This window comes from Blastomyces dermatitidis (genome assembly GCF_000003525.1).
Source record: "Blastomyces dermatitidis ER-3 genomic scaffold supercont1.1, whole genome shotgun sequence".
Classification (NCBI taxonomy): Eukaryota; Fungi; Ascomycota; class Eurotiomycetes; order Onygenales; family Ajellomycetaceae; genus Blastomyces; species Blastomyces dermatitidis.
This window is the reverse complement of record NW_025544774.1, coordinates 2,268,762-2,289,398: the sequence shown is the minus strand read 5'-3', so window position 1 is coordinate 2,289,398 and position 20,637 is coordinate 2,268,762. Positions and strand designations below refer to the sequence as shown.

Genomic DNA, 20,637 nt, shown 5'->3' with positions numbered 1-20,637 from the left:
TGATATAAAGTGAACTTAGTTAAAATATATAATTAATTTACTGTTTCAGTTTTATAAAACAATGAAAACAGTCTTAATCACTTATACATCAATACTGCAGTCAGTCTGATAAGTATATAACAGTTTATTTACTTATCTTGAGAAGCAGTTAAATCACTTAAAAAGAAATTCAGTCTGAGATAATGCTATAGTGCAGGCTATTATTACTGTAAGAAATAAACTAGTATATTATTACAGTAAAACTGAACAATCTTTTACAGAGTACTATACTATAGCAGCTGTACTAGATCTCTCTTATTAAGTTAATATCTACACTTCTCAAGATTAAATAAAGAAGAAATGAGACTTATATGTTAAATTAGTCTAAGACTACTATAATACTAACTATCAGAGATTTAAATAAGCAGATATTTAAGATATGAAAATAGTGAAATATAATTCTCTAGTAAGTAATAATCTTTGATAATACTCTATATTATATAGAACTATAATACTAACTTTGAAACAAAACTTATATACATTAATTACAACTAAAAATCAGATAAAACTACATGTTTATAAAACTGAATTTAACTGCTATCTTTAAGATAATTCAATGAATTTACACACTAAATCAATTCTAGAGTTATAAAAAATTGTTAAAAGTATATATTCAACTATTATACTGATGATATATGATATTCTAATAATTTCATTAATAGAGATGAAAATGAAGTGAAAGTTCAACTCAAGTTAAAATATTTATCACTATTATCAGAGACAATTATAAGAAGAAATAATCAAGAAACTCATGATTATAAAATATGAAATTATCAGACAGTTTAATATCTCTAATCACAGTATATCAGAGAAGTGTAGTTTTCATAAGAAAGTGAAGAATAAACTTGTACAAGAATGTATTTAGTTATTTCATGAGTATTATTAATAATTATTATCAAATTCTGATTATATAATTAATTACTGAATAAACTGAATGAGACTGATTTTAATCTTCAGTCTCAGTCTTATTCTGATTTTGAAAGAATGATTATCTTTCACAGTTGATTCTGAGAAATTACTCTCATTTCACTGTTCTTGAATTAAATCTGGTTATTTTTGACATCATTTCTCTCAGAAATAATGCATTTTCAGATTTTTTTAAGACTTGGTTCTGATGAGAGTCACATCAAGAAATGTATGAGATCAGATTAAATGAAATCAAATATGAAATTCATAATTCTGCTGATCAGTCTAAAAAGGCCTACGCTGAATAGATCAGTATAATATTTATAGATCTTATATAACAAAGTGAAAAACATTAGAGAAGAAAAGAAAGAGAAAGTGAGAAAATCAGTGATCAGAGTGAATATTTATACGCGTACACAGTGGCATACGCGGTGAAACTTCAGAGTAGAAGAATAGAGGTTTTTATATACAGTGAAACTTCAGAGCAGAAGAATAGAAATTCTGTAAATTTTCAACTGAGAATCAGTAATCAAGAATCAGAGTAGTAGAAATCTGTGAAGTGTAATGAAATAATCTATATTTATCACGTTAGTCTCTCTCTTCTTTCTTAATTGTATATAGCTCTCATCAGTCAAGAGCTGTAATCTCAGATAATATAAAACTTGAAGTTCAGATCAGATAATTGTAGCTGACTCATTTTATAAGATATTATCAGTCACAGCTGTGAGATCTCTTATCAAGAATATCTTCAATCTCTTATTCAAGTTCATTATCTTCTTCTATGATCTCTGACAGCTGTCAGTTGAAAGTCAGTTAAGAAGAGAACAGATTAGTGAAAGCATAGTAAAGTAAGCTTGTATAAAAGACATTATGAATCTCTGATAATGTGTTAAGATAGCAGTTATAACTGTCTAGAACTTCTATCACTTTATACTTTGTATAATAATAATTCAGTGTATGAGATGAGTATGTGATTTATATATTCTTAAGATTCAATTATATCAGATCTTTTATCTTATATTACTCAGTAAGATCTTAGTGAATATTAATTCAATCTTCTTAATTCTGTTTAGTACTTATTATGAAGACTTCTACTCAATCACAGATATCTCAGAGTTTTATTACTATATTATCAGTGATCTGAATTAAACTGCAGAGATTCAGTGTGAAATATATAATCTCTAGAAAATTCAGTACTTTTATATGATATCTGTGTGTGAGAAAGAATGAGCTTACATCTGTTAAAACAGCATCTCAGTCATTGATAGTGACTTCAGTGTGTAGAAGAAGATCATATCAATCATCTTATAAGTAATTACAGAACTTATAAAGATAATTCTTTACAGTCTGAATTATCTATTCTGATATATCATTGATCTCAGAATAATAAACAGTTAATAAACAGTGTATAATCTTGAAAACTTGATAGATTCTTGTTCAGAGAGTGCTCATGAATTAACAGCTCTGATCTGATACTATAGATCTTGATAATTCATGTATCTAATAAAATAGACTTCTTAGAAAAGCTTCAGTGACTTATTCAGTATTCATCTTATTACAGAATTTCAATATTATACTCTTGCTCAATTAGTTCATAATGATCAGAATATTTCTATAACTCTTACTCTTAGAGAGATTAATAGTGAAGTTAATTATTATATCTCATCAGATTCTATTATAAATATTGAGCAGTTTCAGCAGATCTTTTCTATAGTTCTTTCACAAGATAATAGAGAAATAATAGTTGCAGTTTCAGATAAAACATCTGATACTGTTTAATATCTTGAGTCAGTAGAACTCTTAAGAGAGTATTTGATACAGTTGTTCACAATCTGAATGATCAGTTATATAATAGTCATGTATCTATTGCATTATTCAGATGCATAAGAATTCAGAGTGAAGAACTCAGCATTATTTACAGAATTATAGAGTATTATTATCATTGATTGAATATTCTGAGATGTCAGTTCTTATATATAGTTCTGAGAAAAATTAAGATGCTTCTTATCATACTGCTTTAATAAGCGCTTGAAGAAGTTCATCAGTTTAAGCTGTTATATGTCATAGTTTATCTAATATAGATTTGAGAGAAGTTGAGATATCAGTAACAGTTCTAATCAGAGAAGCATGTATAGTGTCATGAGCTGTTTCATCTTGATTCACTAGTATCTTCAGATTCAAGAGCTGATGCTCTTGATTCATTCAGTGAGTATCTGTTACATTAGATAATATATCTTACTCTCATTATAAAAGAGTATCTATTATCAAGTTCTTACTGTCAGAATAATAGTGTATTGTAAAATAAAAGCAGCTTAAGAACTCAGATTATCACATCTATTATTCAGTAAGTTTATAGATAGTTATAAAGTACTTGAGATTTCTCTAATCTGTAATTATCTTAAATTCAGAAAAACTTCAGAGTTCAGAGTCTCATTCTTCTAGACAGTGTATAATTAGAAGAAGTTTCTTATCATAGATCTTATAGTTGCATTCAGCAGAACTCAGTTTCTTAGATATGAAGATATATAATTATAAGACATCTTCATTATCATATTATAATATAGCTTCTTCTGTGATATAGTCAGAGAAATCAGCTTTAATAACTATCTTACAATCAGAATTGAATATTATCAGTAGAGAGATATTAATGACTATCTTCTTTATCTATGTAAATACAGCTTCAGCATTTGCTAATCATTAAAATACTGAGTCTTTCTTAGTATAAGAAATCTCACTCCTCGCGAATTCTTTACCTCTATTCCTATGTCTTGCATAATTAATAGGGCTAGCGGCCCTTGACTACACACAACTATATAGACTGGAGTTTGTGAATACTATTCATAACTCAGCTTGAATACTATTATACATTTAATCTCTATATTTTATCTTTCTACTGTGAATACTTCTAGTAGTTAACAGTACATATCATATCAAGCTGTAAATATCTGAATAATCATCTGTAAGCACTTATTCTTACATTTCAAGCTCAGTCAGTCAGCAACTGTCTGTTATGACTGAAAGAACTAGAAACTCACATGCTTTAATCTCTGCAAACTCTACTACAGACACTCAGAAGCAGTCATCTGAATTATAAATAATCTCTGTGAAAGAAGTCTCAGAGAACTTATCAATTATTCATGAGATATTATTCTCTACATCTGTAATAGAGAAACTCTTCAAACTCACAAATAAATCAATCTCAGTGAAGAACATTCTTGAGCATCTCTCACAGAATCAAGCTATTTTTCTACAAGAAATGCTTACTATCTGTAAACACTCTCAAACTGAGTCTTTAGACATGATCTTCAGAGATATCTATGAACTGAAAAGAAACTTTCTTAAGTTGCAATCACTTAAGATCACTTATCAAATCACAATCTATAAAAGCTTTTACAAGTTTGTATTTAAAATTGACTTACAAGCTCAGCTGTGTAATATGAAAGATAAAGAAGCTGTCATCTACATAATAACAGATCTCTATTACACTGAAGTCAAGAACTGATTAAATTATCTAGAGAATGATTATAAGAGATCTCACTGATCTGTTCTCAAGACTTATCTAGAGAGTAAGTTGAGAAACTCTATAAGCTAAATAAAGAACACCTGAGCTGTAATTATCAATATTAAAAAAAGAAATAAGAAATCTGATAAAGACTACTCACAGTACTTCATGAAATTATGATATAAATTGAGATCTGTGAAAACAGAACTCTGAAATAAGATCTGAATGATGATATTTATAAAGAAGCTGAATAAAGACATGTAAAACAAGCTCATTGAGTAAGACTCTAAGTTCTTGATTCTGAAGAAACTGATGACTCTCATTCATCACTTACAGATCACTGTGAGAGTCACAGACCTGTAAAGAGCAGATTATTAATCAGTCTCATAAGAGTCAGAATAACGGAGAACAGGTTTATTAGAAAAAGATAATAAGATATAGAGAGATTCATATCTGACTGCTGAGCAGAGAGAAAGAGCTTTATAAGCTTCTGTGAACAGAGTGTATAACAGAGAGATTAAGAAAAAGAGACTCTGCTTTATCTATTCTAAATCAGAATATCTTCATGTAAACTGTCTGAATAAATTAAAATAGAAATTTAAAGAGTTATAGACAGAGTTAGTAACAGCCTTCTTAAGAGTCTTAAAGCTGACATCTGAATCTGTTACTCTCTCAATGAAAATACTTACTTATGAGAAGAGATTATATCACAGTACTGCTATTCTGTAAGTATGAAAAGTATTAATGAACTCAGAATCTCAGGTCACTGTGATGTTTCTAAAGCTTACAGAGTAAATAAGCTGAAAGATAAAAACTGAGAATCTACTCTTATAATAAGTAGAGTGTAAGAACTCAGATCTGAGAGCTGAGAGACTTATAAGAGTTATCTTTGAATTGCAAGATCTCTCTGAAACCTGAAGAAGATTTATAGAAACTGTGATTATCATAGATATCACAGATAATATATACTTGAGACTTATATAACTTTAAAGACACAATCTGCACATAGCTGTCTATAAGTCAGGTTTATACTTTCAATCAGTATTGACAGACTCACTTATAGAGATAAAATCAGTTAATGCTGCAGAGTTAGTTAGAGAAGACAAGCTCATTTATATAATGACTTTATAAGTGTCTGAGAATCTTATAGTCATGAAAATCAAGCTTTGAATATCAGAGAAATATCAAGATCTTATAGAGATATTCAGCTCAGTAAAGACAGCTGAGCTTTCTTCTCACTATAAGAAGAATCTGATAATAGATTTAATAGAAGAGTAGAAATTCTTCTGAGAATCAATTTATAAGCTCTTTTATTATGAGACAGAGATCTTATAGATCTATATGAAGAAGAATCTGAAGAATGACTTTATCTGATCTTCACAGATCTTCATAAGAGTCTCTATGATATTTACAAAGAAGAAGAATGAAGATCTCAGATTGTGTGTAGACTACTACAATCTGAATTTCAAGATAATAAAGAGTCACTATTCTCTATCTCTGATTGAGAATGTGATCAACTGTCTCACAGAAGCTGTCATATTCACATAACTGAATATAATCAATATATATACACAGCTGTAAATACAGTCTGAGAATGAATGAAAGACTGTCTTTAGAACTGTACTGAAATTATTTGAATATCTAGTGATGTCTTTTAATCTGACTAATATCTCTGTGATATTTCAGTCTTTTATTAATAAAACACTTTATACATATCTGAATGTCTTTGTAATAATATATCTGAATAATGTGATGATGTACTTTATAAAGAAGAAAGAACACACTGAGTATATATAAAGTATGTTGAAGACCTTAAATGAGGCAGAACTGTATATTAAGCTTGTGAAGTGCAACTTCAGTATCTATCAGATTAATTTTCTAGAATATATAATTATCACAGATGATATTCAGATGAAATCTTCACAGATTAAAACTATTCTATTATAACTGAAGTTAACTAGTATTTATGAGATTCAGATCTTTCTGAGCTTCATGAATTTCTATAGACAGTTTATCTTTGCATTTATGAGAATCTTCTTAATTCTTACAGATATACTGAAGAGTGAAAATAAGAAGAAGTCATTTCATAAATAGAGAATAAAAAGATTGTTAAGAAGAAAGAACTGTAAGAACTTTCTTATCTCAGAAGCTTACAGAGTCTTTGCAAGATTGAAACAGATATTCATGAATATAGTGATACTATTTCACTTTAATCTCTTACTCTTAATCAGATTGAAGACAGATGTCTTCTTCTTTACAATTCCAGAAATAGTCTTATAACTACAGTTAAATAAGAACTGAGTTTCAGTGATCTTTTTCTTATAAAAGATGCAATCTGTGAAGATCAACTATGACATTCATGATCAGAAGCTTCTTATAATAGTGAAATTCTTCTGTCACTGATATCACTACTTTGAGAACCTTGTGACAGTGATTACTGTTAGAACTGATTATGACAGCTTATAACAGTTTACTTTAATTAAGAAACTCTTATAGCAGCAGGTTCACTGAGCTCAGAGACTGAGTGAGTTCTGATTCAAGATAGAATATATTAAGAAAACTAAGAACTCAGTGAACAGATTCTCTCATAGATCAGACTATGTTAAGAAGACTAGAATAATAGATACAGAGAGACTAGAGAAGACAGAAAAGCTTTACAGAATACTCAGACTGAGTGTTATGAAGAAATTGACTGAAGAGTCTCTCAATTCCTCATAAGAGAAGAGAAGAGAGAAAGAAAAGAAGTATTATTATTATTATTCTTCAATTATAGATGTATGCAGTCAGAGACTATGACATCTACCTGAGAACTTTAGTTCTCAGGGTTTTTTCTATGTCTGTAAAGTTAACTATTATACATTCATCAATTTCAGATATGCAAAATCAGAAAATTCCAGCTCAGAATACAAAAACTGTTTACAAATTACAGTGTTTTATCATCTTTTGATACTTTGAAACCATTTGACAGTATCATAATAAAGGAAAAGAGAAAAAGAACACAGTCTCAAAGATAGACACATTAAATAGATAGATAGAAAGAAATTGAAAGAAAAAGATAAAGAAAAAGATAAAGTAAAGAGAGACTATAACAGAATAAATTATTAAAAGAGAGTGTATAGCTGTTTTAATAGACTATATCTGATTGATTTCCTTCTCTTCATATTCAGATAATTCTGAATTTAGTCATTTTCTTGTAGCTGCTTGAGTTTCTGATAGAAAGTCTATTAAGTATTTAATTCCTGTCTCAGTTGAGAATAAAAATCTCATATTTAATTGATTTAGATCATACTTCTCTTTCAATCTGGCTCTGAGACTATTGTATAATGCACAGTGCATTACAATATACTCAGAATTCTCATTTGTATTGCAGAATGAGCATTCTATTGAGTTAAATCTATCATCAAATCTTTGTATATAAGATTTGAAATAGCCATGTCCTAGTTTCAGCTGTATTATAGATGAGAATATTTTCTTTTTACATTTAATTAAACAAGATTTCCACTTGAGTTTTGTTTCAAATCTTGAATAATGTATACTCTTCTTTTGTTTCTGCCAGCTTTCATTTCACTTGTCTAAACAGAATTCTTTTATTTTTCTCTTTATAAAAGACCAGAACATAATTTTTTGAATAGATCTGCTTAATTCTGCACTCTTTTTTACAGCTGAATCAGCCAATTCATTATCATGAATATTCATATGAGCAGGAACTCAGTGCAGATGAATTATCAGCTTTGATGTTCTTCTCTTTTGAATTTTTAAAACAGAGTTTAAGATCAGTTCAAGATTCATTTGATCATTATAAATCTGACTATTTCTAAGTCTTTTTAAAGCAGCTTGACTATCAGAGAATATTCATGTCTCTTTCAAATAATTTCCTCTTTTATAAGATTTTATTTCAATGAGTTTGAAAGCTTTCACTATTGCAAATAGTTCAGCATCAAAGACTTCATATTCAGAGCCTAGATTTCAGAAATCTGAGATAAAATTGATATTATCTTCAGTATAAGCAATGCCTGCGCCTAATCTATTCAAGTTCTCATTTTTTGAGTCATCTGAATAAATCAGAATAGAGTCTTTTATATTGATTGTAGAAATTCTCTTCAAATGCTGTTCATATTCTTTCTCTTTTGATAGTTCACTTATTTATAAGTCTATAAGAGATTCAAGCTTTTCTCTCCAGAGAGATAACTTCTCATGATCAACTTTTTCAACATTTAAAGAAGAAAATTGATTTTTAATCAGAGAGCATAGTCTGTACAGTTGAGAAGGCATTTTCTTTGAAGAATTATTTTCATTTCAATCAAGAAATCTATTTCAATCCAGTTCATTTCCAGAGTTAATTGATGGAAATGAAAAAGAGACTCTTTCTCTGATTATATGATTTGAGCTCATCTTTACAACTCTCAGAGCATAGTTCATACAGGCCTTTTCAAACCTAATAGCAGGAGAAGGAAAAAGAAAAGAAGTCTGTACAACTACTTTCTATAACACTGAGAGTCAATACTCTGAGAATCTTCACAAGAATTCTTGAAGAGAGTATCTATAATCTGAAGAGTTTGCAGACTTTAAGAAGCACTGTGAAAGACCTGATGTAAGAGAAAACAGAGTATAAGTCTTTATAAGATCTTCTATTCAGATTGTCTGAACTGTAACTGAAGAATGAATATACTCAGTATATTCAGAAATTGCTTACAGCAGAGATCAATTCTGCAGAAATAAAGAATTAAAGAGACTTAAATAATCTCTTACAAAGAGAGAACTGAATTTATATGCCTGTGAATAAGTTTCTATACATAGAACTTATTAAAAGACATCATAACTCTTCTCTAGCAGGTTATTTTACAGATACTAGAACTCATAAGTTACTTATAAGAAAATACTTCTGACTGAAGATGCAAGAACTTATTAAGAAGATAGTGAATTCTTATACTATTTATCAGAATTTGTGAGTAGTGCAGTTCAGACTATATGAAGAACTTACTTCTCTATTCATTCTGTAAAAACCTTGAAAACAGCTAGAAATGAATGTTCTTATAAGTCTCTCTGAAAGCAAGAACATATATAATACCTGCTTTGACAGTGTACTGATGATAGTGAATCACTTCATTAAGATAACACACTTTATACTCACTCACAAGAACTTGAAGTCAAAGAATTTGACTCACATCTTTATTCATAATATGATTCAGTTGCATGAGTTGTCTGTGAACATTGTCTCAGATAGAGAATCAATCTTCATAGAAGAGTTCTGATCTGATCTGATAACTATACTGAAGATTTTGCAAGATCTAAGTATGACTTTTCATTAACAGACAGATGATTAGATAGAATATCTGATAAGTATATTGAAACAGTATCTGCAGTGCTTTGTTAATTATAATCAGAATAACTGAGTGCATTGATTATCACTCACAGAGTTTGTATACAACAACTCAAAGTATATCAGTATAGATAAAACTCTCTTTAAGATGCTCACTGAGACTCATCTGCAAATAATCTTGATGAATCTGTAAGAGTACACTATAAAGTATGATGATATCTGTGAATGAGCTGAGAGAATTCAGAAGATCTGAGAGAAAGTCTGTGAATTCTTAAGAAAGACTCAAGAGTATCAGAAGAGATACTATGACTTCAAGTATACTACAAAGAGTTTCAAGAAAGATAATAGAGTCTGACTAAGTCTAGAAAATATCATCACACAGAGATCTAGTAAGAAGCTGAATCTCTTATGAACAGAGTCTTATAAGATTATGAAGAAAGTTAGCTCATAATTCTACAGATTAAAACTATCATCTAAGTTATAGATATACAATGTTTTTTATATCTCTTTACTTCACAAATATAAGAAATTCTCAGAAGAGAATTCTGTGACTCATCACCCTGTTCATAAAGTACTAGAGAGTGAAAGAGAATATCAGATCAAAGAAATTATTGACTCAGAGAAGTGAGATTATAAGCTCTGATTCAAGATTCAGTGATAAGAGTATTCTGATAAGATAAATAAGTTCACTTGAGAATCATCTGAGCAGATAAGATATCTGCAGAAGCTGAGATATGACTTTTATACTGTGAATTTTAATAAGTCAGAATAATGCAGTCTTTACTAAGAATCTAATTATAATAAAGACATTAACACTGTCATTTGTAAACTCTAGTCTATAAGATAATAAGTTTCTACTGAGATGAACAGTCTGCAGTGTATACAAGAAAAGAAGAAATCATATTCTTATTAAAACTAAAAAACAAGAAAATAAACAGAACTGTGAACACAATTTAGAGATTAATAAAGAAAAAATAAAGAAAACTTATATTTACACTCTCAATATCTGTGACACTCAACTCTCTTATAACTATCAATTTCTTTCTTCAAAGAAGCAGAGAGTATCATATCTGTGATACAGATAATTGTTGCATTTGATGTGAAGACTGTCAGAAATGCACAGACTTCAGAGAAGCTGAATATCAGAGTATATACAGTTGCAGCAGAGTCTTGAAGACTGATCATCTGTATATGTGATCAGATATCTCTTACAAAGCTGTGTCTGCTCTCTCAGTTGTACTGAAGTATTCAGTCTGAAAATAATTGAGATACAGAGAGAAGATTTATCTGTTCAGATCAACTTCTATCACAAATTTATAGTATTCACATTATCTTAATTATCTGGATTTTATGAGTACTCAGAGACTCATCTCTTATTAATAATGAGATTGTGAAAATGCACTGTGATGTGAGAATCATTGATAGAGAATCTAGACATATTCACATATATCTGATCAGAGATTGTGTGAGTAGAGAGAAAGTAATCATAGGCCTGCAGAACTGCAGAAGACACTGATAATATTAGAAGCTTCACAAGAACTATCAGCTAGAATCTGTAAGAAATTACTTATAAGAAGACTTACAGTAAAGAGAGAGACTGCACTGCTTAAAGTCAGAAACTGGTCTGAAAGAGATAGAGAATTGACTGCTAGCCTGAAGATTGAATACAGTGATAAGGCTGAGAAGAGTGAAGACATGATTGTGAACAGCAGTGTCTCTACTTCATCAGCTGATAAAAAGTTATCAGAGAAGTTGTAGAAATACTTATAAGAAGCTCAGCAGTAGCCAGATATTATTTATAAAGATATTGAAATTGAAAAATTTTTATTCTTGAGAAGTTCTTGAATCAATATATGAATATTGTCAGAAACACTCTCTCTCTATCATCTGAGTGAAAACACTTTGCAGATGAATGAGAATACTCACAGTTATAAAGATAGAAGCTGTTACAGAAAAAGAGAAAAGAAGATGAGATTTTATAAACAGATCTGAGATATTTATACTACTCTAGAGAGGTTTGCTTACACTGTGAGTGATTCTGTGAAACAGTCAGATCACTCTAGTAAATAAGAGTGATTATAGATCACAGGTCTGAATCTTTCTATATGACTACAAAGAGTGATTACAGACTATGAACATCTTGATTCTACAATTCTACAGAGTTAATGAAAGAATGGAAAATTCCTTACAATTCTACAGTGTTAAAGAACAATGATTTACAAGAATGAGTGAAAGATTAACTTGTAAATACTTCTCTTTAATGAGAATGATCTCATAGAGAGTGATTCATCTGTAAGATAAATCTGTGTAATAATTACATAAGAATCTTATAAAAATGATTGAGAGTCAATCAGAACTCTTCTGTATGAAAGATGTAAGATGAATCTGTGTAATAGTCAGAGAAGAATCTGTAGATTATAAAGAATCTCACAAAATAAGAAACTGAGTGACAGACTCTTTTCTCTTTATAATAACAAGAGATTTTTCCTCACTGAGATTTTTTATAGATATGAAGAGTTTTTAGTGAGTATCACTGCAGTGCTGAGCTGATTCTATGAAGTCACTCAGTGAAAGACTTCACAGATGAAGCCTTAGAGAGGGAAGAATATGTAAGAAATCTCACTTCTCATAGATTCTTTATCTCTATTTCTATCTCTCATATAATTAATAGAGCTAGCGGCTCTTGACTATACACAACTATATAGACTGAAGTTTGTGAATACTATTCATAACTCAGCTTGAATGCTATTATACATTTGATCTCTACATTTTATCTTCCTACTGTGAATACTTCTAGTAGTTAACAGTACATATCATGCCAAGCTGCAAACACCTGAATAATTGCCTGTGAGCACTTATTCTTACACTTAGTAAGTTCTGTGAGTGATCTCATGATATCTGAGAAGTTTTATATAAATCACTGATAGAAGTTAGTAAATTCAATGAAGCTTCATACATCTTTCATAGTATATGAAGTCTCTCACTTGAGAATAGCAGAGACTTTCTCAGAATTCATTTGAATTTTCTTATTAGCTTCTATGATAAAGTCTAGATATTTTATACTCTTGACTTTAAAATTACACTTATCAATATCTATTGATAGTTCTGTGTCTTATAATTATTATAATATCTTTTATATATGTTCTTGATATTCTTTTCTGAATGCGTCAGTGAAGATAAGAATATTATCTAGATATATAGATACAAACTTATTAAGAAAATCTCAGAGTACTCAGTTGATATACTTCTGAAATGTACTAAGAGTATTAGTCAGTTTAAAGAATGTGACTACTCAGTCAAAGAGACTGTAATATGTTCAGAATACTGTAAGTCATTCATTCTCTTCAGTAATACAAATCTTATAAAATGCAGTGATGATATCTATTTTTATAAATTATTGAGCTCACTTAATATATACTAGAGTTTCATTGATAAGAAATAGAAGATAACAATCTTTCTTTATCAATCTGTTCAGATCTTAATAGTTCACACAGAATCAGAGTTCTTTATCTAACTTCTTTACAAAGAGAATAGAAGCTGCAGTAAAAGACTTACTAATATATATAAATTTCTTATTCAACAGATTATTGAGTGTCTTCTGAAGAAGAAGAAGTTTATCTTGAGATATATTATAAAGAGAGTCTCACAGTGATTCAGAGTTCTTATCATTCTTCTTTTTTAACTTGATACTGTGATTTACTTCTGAATCTTGTAAAGAAGATATATTTATAATATTATCTTATCAGAAGACATCTAGATATTCATGATATTATTGAGAAAGTTTTATGTGAGAATCTGTTATTATAGTATTTAATAACTTTTCTAGAGCTTTCTTGATATTGATCAGACTGATGAAATAGATTGATATATAATTCTGCTATTAATGACTTTGTCAGTGACTCTGTCAGTGATTTTAATAATGACTTCTTTTTTAAAGTATTTTATAAGTATTGACAGAGATCTGTGTAAGATTCATAGTCTTATAAATATCATCTTCATGAATTCTATTATTATTAGAGAATATTAAGCTTCTGTTTTAAGTATTTAATAAGATGTCTTATTCAGATAGCTAGATAAGTTCTAGCATGAGATTATAGTCAAGATTATTAACTTTATATATATAGACATCTTCATATTAATGTTCTCTGACATCTATGTTTAGTTTTATTATATATCAAGTATGAATGTCTTCTGAATTATCAAATCCTGCAAGAAGTCAGAGTCTTGATAAGAGAATACACTGAAGATTATAATATCTTATGATTGAAGATTTAATCATTGTATAATAACATAGATTACTGTCTATCATAGCTTTTATATTATACATGTTATCTATTACAGTAGATACAAGAATCACATTCATTGTTATTTTCTCTTTAAATCATCATCATTCAATCTCTTCAAGCTTCTGCTTACAAATTTAGACAGAAGCTAATCTTTTCCCTGTTTTATTAAGATATTTTCATAGTTATCTTTCAAATCTTTCTCTAATGTAATGTGATTGACACAGACAGGTACTGATTCATTCTTTAAGTAAGAAGACATGTAGATTAATCAACAGTTAAAAGTAATATATCTCAATCAGTTACAGCTAATACACACTTCTTATTAATATTGCTTAGCAACTTCTTCAGAAGTGATCTCAGAGACTCAGAAGTTCATTCAGATAACAGAGACTCTTGCTTATACATAGACATTTGAGTCTACTCAGTTCATAGCATCTGCATCATTGTTGTTATTTCTCAGCACAGGTGTATAAGTGACTGAGTTATTTCTCAGTATAGATATATAAGTGTAATATCTTCTATCACTGTTCTGTATACTCTTGAGCTTGATAAGATGATTATTCAATGTCTGAAGCTGTGTGCAGAAGTCTTTATAAGTTAGATCTTTGTTTATACTCATAAGAGTCTGTAAGAGTTCAAAAGTTAATATCTTCTTAAGTATACTAATCTTTATTTAATTCTCTCAAGATTGATTATCTACTTCTAAGATCTTGATGTTGAAGTCAGAGATGAATGTTATAAGAGAAGTGTTTCTCTGTCAGATACTCTGTAATTAATCTAATACTTTCTGTTATATAACAGTGTCTCAGAACAGAATATTAAGATATTTAATAATATTATTAGATATTCATAATACTGATTCACATGCTTTTATTCATGAATGAAACTTCTGTTTCATATAATTCTTCAATCATTCATTGATATATTAATCTTGATTGATTAGTGAACTAATGATATCTTCATTCATACTCAGTTTCACAAGAATTTTCATTCTTTATGATGAGTAGAGAGTGAGATCAGAAGTATTGAAATATATAAGAGCATCTAAGTATTCTTTCAACACTTTTGTATTTAATTCTATAGATGTTGAAATTGCATGAGTTTCTTATTGAGTCAATTATTGAATTTTCTTATATTAAAGTTATTAAGTTCACACTCAGTCAACCGCTCCACCACGAACTCGCTCGATTTTTCGAATAAGAACCCGCCGATAGATCCATCGAAAAGCCCTCGATCATACGAGCATTTTGACCCCATCGCCGACCGCATACCCCGTGTGGTGGTGGAGTTATCCAGCCAAACGTGAACCGGACGTTGTTCGAAGCTCCTGTGTGGGATTATCCCCCGTTCTCCCCTACCACACCACAACCCCGGGCCAGAGTGCCATACAAATTGTAAGGTGAAGTGACCTAGCCATATGCACCAATCTTCTCGATTTTGGAAGACCCCCGACCTGTAGTTGTGGAGATATCCGAGGAGCGACCTCCGCGAAAACCCTGTCCATCTTTGATGTTCCAAAACACCAACGCCAAGTCTCACCCTCGTACCGCCCTTCCCAATCTGGCCCATCCCCGGCAGAAAAATACAAAAAGATACCTCGGCGATAATATCAAGCACATAATCAACGGACTCTTCTGAAGTGCAACCTCCACGGTCCGCCGCCAGTGTATCTAGACTTCAACACCAAGTCTCACCCCTGTACTACCCCTCTCAATCTGGCCCATCCCCAGCAGAACGATACAAAAAGATACCTCGGCAACAGTATTCAATACATAACCAGTGAACAACGAGTCAACAGCATATCAACAACTATAAAATCAGTATACCCCAAGGTCTGACTGAGCCTTTGATCCCTGCACAGTGAGATATATTAAATCTAGTTTTAATACCTCAATATTCAATAGATTCTGCAAGGGATTGAGAACAGCAACACTAGGTTTCTATTGAATTTGAGAATTAACTCTATATTGATATAATCATTGACAAAGTCTTCTATTTTGAGATATAAATAACCAGTTCCTCTACATCCCGCTGGCAATATTTATATTATCATATAGAAACAGACTTATATTCTCTATAATATCAAGACCCTGAAGAGGGAAAGTCTTGGTAGGGGGTATACAGTAGTGCATATCTTAGCAGTTTCTATCTCATTCTTCTGCAGCAGTTAATGCAAAAAAAAAGATCTTAGAAATAGTTTTTTACTTCTCTTGAAAAAGTAAGGTGTTTTTCTCTGGGTTTTACACAATATTCTTACAAAGAATTAAAAACAGAGTTGTTTTCTGTCATAATTTCATATTCTTTTAAGTAAGAATTACTATTTCAGTGGCTGAAGAGCTTTCATTAATACTTAATTCTTTTTTACACTCTTTATTAACTGATTTGAGTTGCACACTTGTTGTGTGAGGAGAATTGGATGATTTAGAATAAAATTGAATAGTTTTAATCAATTTCTCTGCAAAAAATTGATTTATTTTTTGTCAGTTTTTCTCTCAAAAACTGTCATATCATCTGATTTATTATCAATTGATATCATACTTTTCCTCACTGTATCCCAAGAAAGAGATTGTAAAGATTTTATTGATTTATCTTAAAAATCAATTTTAGTTTATTAGATTCTCTTCAAAAATCTAACCTAGTTACTGAACTAGTGTGAAAAAAATCAGGTGTTTTATACACAAAAGTCTTTTATTCTTCTTTTGAAACAGTCTGACCAACTTTTCAATTGAAAACAGACTTAGAAATATCTCAATTGAAACAGTCTGACCAACTTTTCATTGAGTGAAAACAATGAGTTCAAAAATACACTCAGTTGATGTGGAAAAAGATGCTTTCTCAAATGCTATTCCTGAGATTGAAATTCTGAAGAGAAGAAAGAAAGAAGAAATAGAGAAACAACAAGTTCTTGAAATACAGGAACTTGAAAAAGCAAGCAAGATTCTTGGAAAGCAGTGTCTGAGTGAGATGAATGAAGAAGTTCTGTTAATTCTTCATGCTCAGGCCAGACAACTACAGGAGGTGATCAAGTTCAAACTTGGAATCTCAAACACAGTTCAAAAAACCTTGAAAATTCCTAGTACAATCACTGACTCTTCATCTTACTCTTCTTCTTCCTTTCTTCCTACTCCTTCTTCTTCTTTGAATCAGAAGAAAACATATGCTCAAGCAGCTGAATCTGCTGTCTCTAAACCTGCTGTCTCAAAACCTGCTCAAAATCCTGAGAAAACTGAGAAGAATACTGCTCATGCCTCTATTCATAGAAAAGTGGAAAAGAAAATGCAAAAAGAGAAAAACTTCCAAATCTCTAGAAACAGAAGACTCATTCTCAAAGTCTCAAACCAGGACATTCTGCAAAGAAACAAGCTAAACTCAAATCTCATTTTCAGAATCAGAAATGAAATTAATCAGCAGTTCTTTTCTCAGTTGATGACTGATATTGAAGTTCAAAAACCAGTTATAGCTTCAATTGAGCCATCATTCTTTGGAAACTCTATTATTCTGACTACAATGCCTGAATTCAGTGCTGAATTCCTTATTCAGAATGAGAATCTCTGGAAGTCAGCAGTAGAATCATTGCTAAACACAACAATTCTATCTGAAAGAGATGAAAAGTGGGGCAAATTCATTCTTCATGATATTCCAGTTGAAATTTTTGACTGTGAAGAAGGAATGCTACTTCTCAAAAATGAATTGAAAGAATACAACTCCATTCAACTGAGAAAGGAGCCTGTATGGCTAAATTCAATTGAGTTCAGACAAAGCAGGAGAAATGCCTCTGTTCTAGTATATACAAAAACACTTGAACAGTCAAAGATCTCTGAAGTAAGAGTAGCAGGTTTGAAAATGAGAGTTCATGAATACAAAGACTCAAGAATGAATCTCAAAGCTCAAACACAGTGTTCAAACTGTCAAAGATATGGACACTTTGCAATCTCATATTTTAGAGATGCAAAATGTGCATTCTGTGCCAGAGATCACAAAACTAGTGAGCATAAATGTGAAACATGCTCAAAAAGAGGTGAAATTTGTCAACATACTCTGCTTAAGTGCTCTAATTGCAAAGAAAAACATGCATCTAGCTCTAAAGAATGTATGTTTGCTCCTAGAACTCAAAAGAACTGGAGAAAAGATGAAGCTCAAAGTCAATCTAGAACTGAAGAGAAGAGTCAAGCCAGTAAACTCACAACTGCAAGCTCAAAAAGAAGAAACTCTCAATTATCTAAGTCTTCAAACTCCAATTCTCCAGCAAAATGTAAACAGAATTTGAATCCTCAAACTCCTGTTAAGATTAGAGAATTGAGAAATGACTCTGGTGATAAACTAGATATAATGCAAGCAGTTGAGATTCCTACTTTTCAGAACAGTTATAATCTACTATCTGATGATAGTGATTAGATTCTTCTCTACTCTCTTTTAGTATGAATATACAACAAAAACAACAAAAAAAGTTTAAAAACTCTTCAAAAATCACATTTATTCAAAATAATGTGGATAGAAACTCAAATTGCATTTATTCTTGTCTTCAAATTGCATTTGAACAAAAAGTTGATTTTGTACTGCTTCAGGAGCCGAATTTTGATGCTGAGCAAAAATATGTCATTTCTCATTCAAGCTACTACTGCTTTTTACCTCAAAAGTCTGAGATAAAGTCAAGAGTAGTGATCTATGGAAGAAAGAGATCAAGATATCAATTTAATCTAAGATTTGATATCATGTCTGACCCTGATATTCTGGTGGGTGATATTATAGATAAAGAAAATGAGTTTGATACTATACAGCTCATAAATATCTATAATGAAAAGTCATTGAAGGAAAATAACAATATCTGGACAATTGATAGAGGATTTCTGAACATAACTCCATCAAGAAACTCTATAATTGCAGGAGATTTCAATGCACATCATCCCTGGTGGAATTCAGAATGCAAGAGAGCAGTGAGAGCTGATAATCTGGTTGAATGAACCTTTGAGCATTCAATAGATTTGGTTAATAAGTCTGATCAACAAACATTCTTTAGAAAAGGCATGAAACAGAAGTCTATTATAGATCTAACATTCATGTCACAAAATCTAATGAAAAGAAGACTTGTAAACTGGTTTATTGATTCAAATGAGACATCAGAATCAGGTCATGAGATTATTCAATTTGATATTGAACTGAGTGAAAAACAAATGAGTGAAAATCCTCTTCTCTCTAATCAGTATAACTTTGAAAAAGCTGATTGGAAAGCAGTTGAAGAAAGCATAAAACTGTTAAAATCTGAAAGACAGAATGAGCTATATTGGAATTCTGGTCAAGATATCTCAAATGAAATGCTTGAGAATAGAGTGAAGCTTATTACATCTATCATTCTAACAAGTGTTAGAGATAATATTCCAAAAAGAAAATCTTCTGAGTATTCAAAACCTTGGTGGAATGAGAATATCTCATCTAAAAGAAAAGAATTAGCTACTGCTAGAAGAGATTGGAAGAATGATGTAATATCTGATGAAGAGTTCAAAACTGTCAGAAATGAATATTTTTCAGATATTAAAAGAGCTAAAACAGACTGCTGGAATAAATTTCTTGAAGAAGCACAAGGGAAGGAAGTTTTTAAAGCTTTTAACTATACTAAAACAAGAAGTGTAGCAAAACTTCCAGCTCTAGAATATGAGTTTCAGAATGAATCATATACAGCAAACTCTTTTGAGGAAAAATGTCAAGCTTTCATGAGAATTCTCTTTCAGAACTCACCAGATTCAGATTCAGATTCAGAGGAAGAGAATATATCACTTCTCAACTACATTGATGAAAATGACTGGGAATGGCCTGATCTTACACAAGATGAATTAGAGTCAGCTATCTTCTCAAGTTCTGTTAAAACTGCTGCAGGTCCAGATTCAATTAATCACTTGATTATTCAAAATACATATTCCTACTTAAAGAATGAATATTTTGAGCTCTTTTTCAATCTCTTGAAAAATGGATATCATCCTGAATGCTGGAGAGAAGCCACTGGAGTGATTCTTGCAAAACCTAATAGAAAAACTTCAATTCCTAAGTCATATAGAGTAATATCTCTATTGAACTGTTTAGGAAAGGTTTTAGAAAAGATAATAGCTACTCGACTATCTTTTATAAGCTCTATAGATGATTCTCTTTTATTCAGTGAACAAATGGAAGGTAGAAAACAGTGTTCTGCAATTGACACTGTTCTCTCAGTTGTTCATGATATTCAAATAGCAAAGCATGAGGGTCTGGTCTCAACTGCAGTTTTTATTGATATAAAAGGAGCGTTTGATCATGTTTCAAAGTCAAAGTTAATTCAGACATTGAAGATATTAAAACTGCCACTTTCCCTAATAAAATGGGTTAACTGTTTTATGTCTAAAAGAATTATACAACTCTTCTTTGATGAAATGAAACAAGACAAGACTGAGATAAAAATAGGAGTACCACAGGGGTCTCCAATCTCACCCATTTTATTTGCAATATACACTGCATATCTATTCAAAAATAGAAATATGAGAATAGTGCAATCTCCGAGTTATGTGGATGATATTGGTCTAGTCTACAGCTCAAAAACTATCAAAGAGAATTTGAAA

At 30.5% G+C, this 20,637-nt stretch overlaps 2 protein-coding genes across 2 annotated transcripts; one reads left to right on the top strand and one right to left on the bottom strand.

Moving 5' to 3' along the window:
* Positions 1 to 15,166: 15,166 nt before the first annotated feature.
* On the bottom strand, positions 15,167 to 15,622 carry BDCG_16096 (uncharacterized protein; the record flags this gene model as incomplete). Its single annotated transcript, XM_045425361.1, has 1 exon — positions 15,167 to 15,622. One exon carries the CDS (start codon positions 15,620 to 15,622, stop codon positions 15,167 to 15,169), a length of 456 nt encoding a protein of 151 aa, XP_045279102.1.
* A 1,221-nt stretch (positions 15,623 to 16,843) lies between these two features.
* BDCG_16095 (uncharacterized protein) lies at positions 16,844 to 18,448 on the top strand (the record flags this gene model as incomplete). The annotated part of the gene is made up of 4 exons (XM_045425360.1): positions 16,844 to 17,782; positions 17,861 to 17,888; positions 17,998 to 18,143; positions 18,170 to 18,448. The coding sequence occupies 4 exons, from the start codon at positions 16,844 to 16,846 to the stop codon at positions 18,446 to 18,448; spliced, it is 1,392 nt and encodes a 463-aa protein (XP_045279101.1).
* Between the last annotated feature and the right edge of the window lie 2,189 nt (positions 18,449 to 20,637).